General features: G+C 47.5%; 1 protein-coding gene across 4 annotated transcripts in view; it reads right to left on the reverse strand.

The window, feature by feature from the left end:
- The window catches only part of BCOR (BCL6 corepressor), a 58,535-nt gene that overhangs the window by 4,911 nt on the left and 43,003 nt on the right, over nt 1–10,621 (reverse strand). For all 4 annotated transcript variants that reach the window (XM_080347963.1, XM_080347961.1, XM_080347964.1 and 1 more), the window contains one exon: nt 6,569–6,735. In XM_080347963.1, the coding sequence (XP_080204089.1) occupies nt 6,569–6,735 (167 nt within the window). The remainder of the gene's footprint in view (nt 1–6,568; nt 6,736–10,621) is intronic.

Raw genomic sequence — 10,621 nt, forward strand, 5'->3', positions numbered from 1 at the left:
ATCGCTACCCCCCAACAAGGCTTTCAAACTCTCAAACAGATGTATTAAAAGGCAAGAGATGTAAAGAAGGACTTTTACTAGGATCACATACTGCTTTCTTGGAAGGCTTTCAAAACGATGTGACAAGGAGAAGTCACCTGGAAGCACAGACAAGCAAAACCCTCAGCTCCCTCTACCAGTCGGCCAAACAATTCTTGGTTAATGACTAGGGATTAAATTCCCTCCGGCAAGGAGGCCACCACATCCCACCACTCCTCATGCCACACACAGCAATGTCCCCTCTATGTCACCACTGCTTTGGTATGGGCTGCCATCCATGTGAGCTCTGGGCGGGAGAGGCAGATCAGACCAGCCCCATCTATCACACAGCACTGCCAGTAGGAGGGGGACTGATCTACCTCAAAAAGAAGTATGTCCCAAGCGTGTTTACTCCAAGTACTTTCCAGTAGGCTGTGACATAGAGCGAAGAGCGCGTCACACGTGAAGCACTCTCGCCCACATCTAGCTGGAAAGCCGTATGCAGTTTTGGTTTTGACATCTGCACGCTATATCAACATGAGGAGGTGCGCTTGGAAGTTTTGTGGCTCGTTCCCTATGGAGAGAGGGCTCATCCCACAATGCCTGCCTCCTGCACACCCCAGGCCACCCACACAGCGAACAAGCAGGTGACCCCCGAGCTGCCGAGCACAGTCCCCAACGCAGCTCGTGCCACCCCCCAGACCCACAGCACCAGAGAGCGAAATGCGTTGCGCTGGTTTGACTGAAAGCGAGGTAATTTTCCTCATGCGGTTAGAAACATTTGGGTTTTGTCATCGAAACGTTTCTTTTTCGGTCATTGTTTGGATTTAGTGAGAGAAAAATAAGGTAACACCCTGGAACAGGCCTAATGTTTTTAATTGCTGTTGTGTGGGAGCCAAGGCCTTTTAGAGCTTTCTGCCCACATGTGTGAGGCATCAAGGAAAGGGGGCTTAGGTGGGGCTTGACTGACATCCAGACTGATCAATAAGAGTATTCCATCCCATTTTTAAGGAGAGTTGCGATCATCCAGTGAGGGACAGAGACCTGTTCAGGTTCTGCTCTGTTTTGGCTGAGTTCTGTTCAGGAGTTTCTTTGGTTCAGCCTTTTGTCAGCCTGTGGTTTTTGCAGAGGCCTCTGGGCCTTTCTGCCTTTATATCTTTTCTCTCTCCAGGATCAGCTGTTTGGGACCAGGTGCTGCTTCCTGGTGGCTTGGTGTGAACAGAGTTCATGAGGAATTGCATTTAGTATCTTTTATTTTATATTCTATTTCCATTCTATATATTGTAGTAGTAGTATACTATTTCGTTATTTTATTAAACTGTGTTTATCTCAATCCACAAGTTTCCCCCTTCACTTTCAATTCTCTCCCCCGTTTGGGGGCTGGAGGAGGGAGAGTGAGCGAGCGACTATCGTGGTTATATAGTTAGCTCGGGTTAAACCACCACACACATGCACGCCTTCAAAGCTTGATATGCCACTTTGCAAAGCCACTTTTGAATGTAAAGAACAGATAGGTTCATGAGGATCACTTGCAAAGGGTCAGGATATCCCTTCTCAGTTTCTCAAGGAAGTCTTTAACATAACACTGAAACTATATGACACCCTTGAGATAGAGGGTGCTGGAGAATCCAGCGTTCCTGTGGTTCCCTGCAAGCCTCAGCCTCCCACCTCCACCTACTGACTCTGCTTCTGCAGAGGGACGGCCACAGCATCGTGTCCCTGCACAGCACATCCCGGATCCAGCCAGCGCTAAACATGTGAGGCGATACACCGCGAGAGGTAACAAATAACAGGGGTGCTGACACAGAGGCTGAAAAAGTATCGGGTGTTTCTGGCTGTCAGCAAGCATCTGAGGCCCAAGCTGTCGGGTCAAGACACTCTGAGCATCTACAGTGGAAAGGTCAGCCTTGCTGCAAACCCTCCTGTCCCCCACTGGGCACGAAGCATCCCTGGCTGAAAAGTCTGGCAACAGGCACCGGGAATAGATGAGAGTTACAGCTGCCGCCAAATGCTGGGGACACTTTTTCTCCCCCCGCTCTCTCACTTTAATGTAGTCTTACTTTTAAACTGGTTTGCATTTTATTTTAGAATTAGGATTTTCTGGTTGGGGAGGGAGGAGGGTGCAGAGTGTTGTGAGTTCGTGAGGGTTTTTGTTTGGTTTCTTGTGCGTGTTTTTGTTTTGTTTTGGGATTTGGGTTGGTTTTGTGTTGTGTTTTTTGTTTGGTTTTGTTTGCTTGTTTGTTTTAACTGATTTACCTGAGTGGCTTTTGAAGCCGTAACGAATTCAATATGATCCCTTAATTTACGAAAAACAGCACCTAAATCACCTCCCAGTGTTTCAGTCAATTTAATGACACCCTGATGAGATTATTAAAGGGTGCCTGGGCATTTCCCAAAAGGAAAAATTGTAGCGCATGGGCTGTAACCCCGGAATTGGACCCCCTCTCCCTCTCTATGGGTCACCCAGCTCGGTGTGGTGGTGCAGGCAGACCCATCTTTGTCGCCTGTTGCCTGAGCTCCGGGACCGAGAGAGGACTTCAGAGAGGGAAGGGGAAGGAAAGGCGCAGTAAAGCTCCGCAGAAGGAGGAAGAACAATAAATAGAAGGAAGCAAAGGAAGGAAGGAAAGAAAACACTGGGCAGTGTGTGTGTGTGGGGAATGGAGATTCCCCATAGATAAGGCAGGGGAAAAAAACGCAATAACAGAACACTGACAGATTCTTTTACTGGCTAGCACAGCTTCTTGGCAAGCTCACAAGCAGGACTATGAAAAGGCACAGCTACTCCTTTGCTTCTCCCACCAGGGCCGGCAGAGGAAAGAGTGTTTTTCAGTGTTGGCAGAGCTGAACCATCCTCTTTGTAGGATGCAAAAGTAACTACTGGATTCAGCAACATTTTCAGATGTGAAAAAAAGATCCCTGGGAGTCCTCTCCTGGGCTGCTTTGCCCATATAATCTTTTCCGCCCTGAGCATTGTGGAAATAAACACTCTCTATCCCTAATGGTACAGTTAACAGTAGCAGAGCTCGTTTCTAAAACAAACCCTTCGAAAGGCCCCAGAAGGATCTGGGGACATTCGAGATCTGCAATATCCTACCGGAGACACACATCTCAACCCTCTCTCGTGTACTGTCGAATTCTTCCTACTATTTTTACCGCTACTAGAGTTAGGAAAACATTTCACTGGGGGCTTATCATTCCACCACCAAAATTATAAACTATTTAGACCAGCCAGGGTTTGCTCTCAGCCTTTCAGGCACCATCAGAATCTTCCTCACTGCAATAAGAGGTCTCGTAACTCACCGAGCAATACCGTATCTTGGCGTTTTATTTTTATTTCCATCTACTCTATTACGCAACGCTGCCCCACGGAAGAGGCAAGACACAAGTTGCGGGAGGGCAGCTACACCGGCTGCCTCTCCTTTAATGCAATTAGCTGCTGGAGGGTATCACTGTGCCAAGACCAGCTGAAAGGAGGCAGGGAGAGAGCCATCTTGGCATGGTCCTCCCAGGGAAAAAATAAAAAAGGCTGAGCTCATCAGCAGCCAGCGAGAAGGATAAAGCAAAACTGGCTGCGGAGAGCGAATCTAGCGAGCGGGCTCTGAAGCAACGAAGAGGCCTCGCTAACAGGCAGGAGATGCCTGTATTTTTGGCATGCGGCTTTGTTCTTAAAGCAGCGCTGGTTCAACTAGGGCATGATGTGGAGGCAAGAGGAGAACAAGGATGAGGACAAATACAGCAGCAGCCATCCTTGCAAACAGCAGGCACTGGTCATCAAACCCTCTCTTGTTGAGCTACTGCACTTACTGGGGTCCTGTCAGGGAAGGAAAGCACTCACCTCTTAAGCACAGTCTATTATTATTTATAGGTAAGACGATTAAGAGCCTTTAGTGACTGTGGCACCTCTGAGACGGGTCTTAAAGATCTCACCCATTTCTACGATAATCTTTGATTAGCCACTAATTCAAGCAGCAGAGTACTTGTGTATTCACAGTCTGCAGGCGCTGCATTTGGAGAGCCACCACCATCAGCATAGTTTCAGGGGAAAAACATATCAGACCCCCGCACTTAGCCCGGCCAGATGTGCTGCAAATAGGACAGCCAGAGGGACACTGTGCACCGCAGGCATGCAGGCAGAGCCCCAGCACTGAGCTGAGGGTAAAGGGAAGAACTCCACCATACCTACACCCTTCAAATACCATCCTCTGCTTGTCCTGCCACCACAGTCTGGTGCTCAGTTTGGTTTTGGCCTCGCGAAGATTTCTGATAGTAATCAGGAACCAGAGGCTGAAAGCCGATCTTATTGACTGAACTCAGATGACAGATGGGCTGCAGGTACATAAAAGCCACCATCAAACCAAGAGGCTCAGGTCTTTGCCTCACTTTCAAAACTTACACATGGATGCAAAACCACCACATCGATGGGAGCACCTGCAGCACTTCAGACAGGACTTACGAGACACACCGACTTCGCAGAACTTCCTATAGCCTTCATGTTCATATGGACATTTCGTGCACACTGAAGCCATACCTTCACTTGTCACAACTTTTCAAAGACCGCCCTTCAAAAAGCTGACCACAGAGGTGGCAGGCAGCAAGTAATGCAAACTGAAGCTTCAGGCAGCTGGCATCCAAGTGTCACCCCAGGCTGCCACATGAACAAACGCAGCGAATGCAGGTACATCGCAGCCCATGCAGTTACATCACTCCGCGATGTGGATTTACTATAACTGGCTAAACAGAACTAAACACATCCACTGCTACTGTCCAGAGACTTCAGAGCTTTCAGCACAACCAAAAATCTCTTTGGCTAGTGGGTTTCTGGGGTGGTGGAGGGGGCAATAAGGCATATTCAACTAATTAAAAAAGCAGGGGAGGGGGAGAAGCTTCTGATGGTGGGTTTGTTTGGTTTTTTTTGCTTTTAAGACTTTTAATATTTTTTCAAAGGGGTGAAGGTGTCCAGGAATTTGTATGTAAAAAGCAACACAGTTGAGGAAGACTGACACTTCTTTCCTCCTAAAACTTAAAGGAGAAAAATTTACTGAGGCTTTAAGAGAGAAAAGGGATTTATCTTATGCATGTAATGATTTGCTCTACAGAAACAGAGAAGTCTGGCCCTATCAAAAAGCTCTCAGTCCTGACCAAATCAGGGCAGCTAGACCGTCTCCCATTTCTACACTAGATGCACCTTGGATTCACGCTGTCTGTTGAGCAGATTTTCAAACATAAAATAAGTCTGCCATCACAAAAGAAAGGGAACCAATAGCAGAGTTCTAAAATTACCATTTAGGATCAGATCATTATTATGTTAATTTCTGAAATGCATTTTCCCAAAAACAACTTTTCAGGGTACGGAAGCCAAGTTTCTTTCTTGAAAAATCAGCTTCATCTGTGAATAGAAATCAAAGGTGGACTCGGAACTGGCATGTGATTAAGACTGGTCAGAAACTTCCTGGGGTTAATTTTCTATAAAGGTTATTCCAGCAAGTAAGACAAAAAAAATTTAAGATTCTTTCAATGGCAACTTGCCACTGCCGCATGGTTCACATATTAAGGCTGGAGGCAGCAGAAAACACGAGGCTGTTTTGCAGCCTAGAGAGCTGAGAATTCTTACAAAGTGGGGAGGGAGACGGAATCTGACAATCCAGCCAGAGTTTCAGTGTTTCTCCAGAGATGTTCCCTTTGGGCCACGATGGGCCGGTAACGACTGACCATCACGAACTTCTAATGGACCATCCCAACCAGCCTTCTTGGGACTTTTGTTTTCCTGACTCCCCCCTTCCCAAGTTAATAAATAAAGAGCTTAGAAACAAAAGAGGCAGACTCTTAGTTATGCTAATTTTACCTCCTCGGCTATTTGGATGGTGATAATGAGTGTGATACACCATTTAAGATAACAAGCCGCAGGAGCTTCACAGAATACGAAGTGACCTGTCCCCAAAATGCATAGACTGGATAATGTTCTGCATATGCTGAGGACAAGTTACCCCAAGGTCAGCCCCGCAGAGGCGGTCAAAGAGGTACTTTAGGAGATGCACAAGCAGCTTAAAAAACGGGAAGAGCAGCATTTCTGTCTCCACAAAGCAAAAAAGAAAAGCTCACCATCTATTCTGCAAGCACAGAAACTAAACACCCCTACTACACCGTGAAACTAAAAAAGGCTAATTCGGGATTGAAAAAAAAAATCCAAAATATAAAATGAGGAGATAGTTAAACAGTTCAGCAAAACAACATTCTTATATAGCATATATAGCACTCGCACACCCAACTGCCACAAACACCTGAAGTGCTCTTAAAAGTAACCCTGCCAACAAGGCAAAGGCCACTCTTTCAGCACAACTCAAAGGACATGGAGCGCACAATGAGCAGGGCTGCACCTCAAGTTTCTATCACTCCTTCCTGTCCTGCAGCTTGAAATTTCACAAACTCTTAAAACAAAAACCAAACCAAACCAACCAAACAAAAAAACCCCGAAAAACTTATTAAAACTCCCAGAAGAAAAAAAAATAGTGTTGGTGACCCCTTCCAGTGCTGGGGTGGGGGTGCTGCTAACCTGGTTCCATCCTGAGCGCTGCAGTTGACGTCAGCCCCGTACTCGAGGAGATGCCGCACGATGCTCAGCCAGCCCCTGGCGCAGGCTTCGTGCAGGGCACAGTAACCCGCGTTGTCACGATGATTCACATCACACACCTTGCTTTCCAAGCAATACAGAACCACTTCCTGGAAAAAGGAGGAAAAAAAGAAACGTCTGAGTTATTTCTTGCTGCGGAGATTTCTTTTCTTGAAGGAAAAGGGAGGAAAAAAGGCAAAAGCACGAAATCTCTACAATATGCCTTAGTTACCCTCTTTGAGATAAGTCAGTCAGGGGGGCCACTGAAAGTCGTGTTTCTACAGGAGACACAGCGGAGACCACAGCTTCCCACAAGCAGAGTAGCTTGTGCGAAGCAGCACGGAGAGCCCCGCATTCTGCAGAGAGCTCCCTGCAGTCCCCAAAGTCAGGAATCATCGCAGAGGGGGAATGTGCAAATTCCACCGACAAAACTCAGAGCTTTACGCTTCTCAAAACTTACACACATAAAGCTAGCAGGAAGGTTTTTACTCTTACATCTGCATTTTTTAGCAGAAAATTCCACAAGCACAACAGCAGCACAGCCGATGTCAGTTTGATTTTGAAAAGAAAAAGCGCATGACCCGAAACAAAACACATTTAAGACACACAAAGGACAGTTTGCTATCAGCAAACAAACAAAAAAAAAAGCCCAACTCTATCAGGATTGGGGAAATCCCATTTTCACCCACCCTGGTTTTCTGCATGCAGAAGTAAAGCCAGGCGCCAGGTTCCAATAATGAGCCCAGCACCGTGGGAAGCCATGTGAATTTAACACAATTCATCTTGCAGTCAAATATACCACGGTCGAGAGGCTAGGCCAGACTCAGCTCTACGCTGTCGGGTGGCCTTGAAACAATGACTGCTCCATCACTCAACCAAAAATTTAGGATGCTGTGAGTCTTCCTCGATTTGTCCCAGAAGCAAAAGAGAAAAAAAACCAACAACAACGACAACAACAAAAAAAAAAAAACCAAAACACATTTCTAAGTGATGCTGCATGTATAAAATAGCCTCTGCATTCCCAGATTAGCGGCAAGCCATTAAATTTGCATTCGCTCCTCTCGAAAGCGGAGCAACATCCTTGCAAAGTGGGATGCAGCATGAAGGGGGCGAGTGTTTGCTTTGCCAAAAGAAGAGAATAAAACAACTGCCGAGTGCGACGCATTTATTCTTCCCGTTTCAAAATCTACCGGAAAGCCCATAATAATCTGTGTTCTGGGTACACCTGACCTGAGAGCTGGTATCCAGGATACAGCACGAAGCTGCTCTTTTAGCAGGCCCTCACTAAGCAGGCTAAAGCAGGGAGGTAATGAGGTGCCTGTCCCAGGTACCAGAGCATCCCCCTCACCAGCCGCTGGGACAGAGCGGTCCACCCCCTACTCCCAATGCACCCACCAGTTTAACCTGGGATCCCCACACTCCCGCCTCTCACCAAACAGGGGCTCTTAAAGGATAAAAGTCCGTCTAGAAACGATGCTCTTTACCCCACACTCGCTCAAGCACATGAGAAAGGGCTGTACAAAATTATACCCCAGAGGTACGAATTTTCCTTCAAAACCAGACCACCATGCCAGCAAATTAGCAGATGGATATAGGTAGCAGAAGCGGCTGCCGTGTTCAGCTCCACTTTTAGCATGCAGTTACCGTTTAAAATAGATTCTGCAACTCAAAATAAAAGACCTTTCATCTATTTTTGTCAGAAGGAAAGGCTCATCCTAGGGTGGAATACCTACTACTGGACAAAAAGGCTCATTTTGTTGGGCAATTCTGTGTTAAGAGGCTATAAGAAGAATGTCATTAACCACAAAATGTAACCATAAAGACCATAAAACCCTACATCGTTAATTAATTAAATGCCTCATTAACTTTTTTTTAACATGATTTATTCAATTTACAAAAAAATTAGCCATCACTGCCTAATACAGGAACATGTGGTGCCACAAACACACTTTTGGTTTCACAAGCATCCTTTGCTAACATTAGAAAACGGCTGTGAAAGTGCCATGGGGCAATTTAATGTCTGTTCAGGCGCTCTATTTAAACCAGCAGTCTGAAAATCACTCGCAGTAGTTAATCCAAAGAGTCCAAGCGAGCACGTCAACAGCCAAGATCTGTGCCGCTGCCGCGCAGCCGGCAGGTTGTTAGCCACGTTGCAAACAGCCATGTTAAAAGGTGCATCCTCATCTCCAAAGCGGTGCCCTTCGCTTTAGTCTCTGCAGCCCACGCTCTGAGGTGGCTCCTGCTCCTTTCCCAAGGGAAGGGGGCAGCATCCCCCCACGCATCTCCCATGCCCTGGGCATGCACGCTGCCAACAAGAAGCACTACTCCCCTCCATCCAACCCCAAAACATGGCCCTTAGTCAAGGCGCTATAACCTGAACCCAAAGGCTTCCCTGCAGCGCCGTGCCAAACCCCAGAAGTGATGCCAGTTCCCAGGCAGAGTGCGGGAGCCCCACGGGAGCTATGCAAGAGCAGGAGGATGCTCAGGAGCTCTTGCAGCAGTGCCACCCAGGGCCAGACCCTCATGTGAGGTATCCTCAGGGCAAACTCTCTCCCCCTGCCTGGATAATCCATGTCTTCATGCATCCCTACTACATACCACTCGTACCTCTAATTTCAGTGCCTTTCCAGGCAGGATTGAATCCCAAATTCACCAAAGAACTTTCCAAGTCCAGACGCACACCAAAAAGCAACAAGAGGCACAAAGACAGCCAGTGTTTCCTCTCCCATCAAATTCATTACGCAAGCCTTTTGTAATTTTTTTCCCAAAAAGACTTTACGCTCCCTATAATTCCCCTTTCACAAAAAGTAAATTACAGTTTTAAGGCTACTATTATCTCAAGTCATTTGTTTCAAATGGGGAAAACAGAATGGATTCAAGAGCGGCTGTACACTGTGATGGGTTGCTAACATCCTGATGAAGCACGGCCTGGCCAGCAAAGAAAAAAGGCAAAGCTTCCCACCAGCTTCAGCAGGGTTTTGCTCAGACCGTATGGATTTCCAAAACCAAACCCCATTTGCCACACTATCTTTAAGTAGCCTTGTTGACTGCAGCCCTGCAATTTATCTGACTATTCACAAGGCGCGTTTGTCCTTCCATATCTCACTCTCACGTCAGCTTTTACACGAAAAATCATAACTGCTTGTGTCCTTCTTCCCGCAACTGTCTGGGGCACATCCATACTGTGCAACTGAGAGTGAGGCAGAGGCACCTGAGCATGTGGGCTCTCCACAGGTCCAGGAACAATATGTACAGCTCACCAGCACCTTTGCAAGCCAAAGGTGCCGGTGCTACCTCTGGGTTTGGGGTGGGATCTCTGCATGGGCGCCAGGCATCCTTGCTGAAAGGCAGGCAGGCTGCCAAGGGCAGGCACAAGCTCACTCAGTCTCAGAGCAGAGCTGCTGGTGCTGCTCTGCCCCAAAACAGCATCCCTGCTGCCATCAGGCCTCGGTGGTGCCTTGTGGTGCCAGCTACTTCCAGCTCCGAGTCCTGCACCAGCACTTGGCATCCCTCTGCAAACCACAGCCCTAGCGGCACAGACTCATTTGCCTCCTCTGCCGCTGGGCTGGCGAGGGGCCACAAGGCTGCCCACTGCCACCACAGCAGCTGTGAGAAGCCCCCACATGCCTGTGAGCATCCAGCACTCCCACTTCAGCATCGGCCCCCGACCATCACATTGCAGCCACCAAAGGTTGCTGACCCGCTAACGGGGACGGCGGAAAACAGATGTGTGCAGCTGTCACAGGTCACAAACCAGCAAATTAGCCTGAGCCACTGAGCTTTTCTTTCTTTTCTTTTTTAAATAGAGGAATTTGTAACTTCTTGACCACTCTAGTTTTTCTGGAGACAAAGGAAATTCAGCTTTCTTATAACTGCAGTACTCTGGTCGCTAGCAAGAAAAACACCACAGCTACAGAACTTCCACAGCTAACGAAACTACCACAGCTCACCCCAGGCCAAATGAAGCCCCAAATGGGTGGTGCAGCCACCCACTGC

Source organism: Nesoenas mayeri, assembly GCF_963082525.1.
Source record: "Nesoenas mayeri genome assembly, chromosome: 1".
Classification (NCBI taxonomy): domain Eukaryota; kingdom Metazoa; phylum Chordata; class Aves; order Columbiformes; family Columbidae; genus Nesoenas; species Nesoenas mayeri.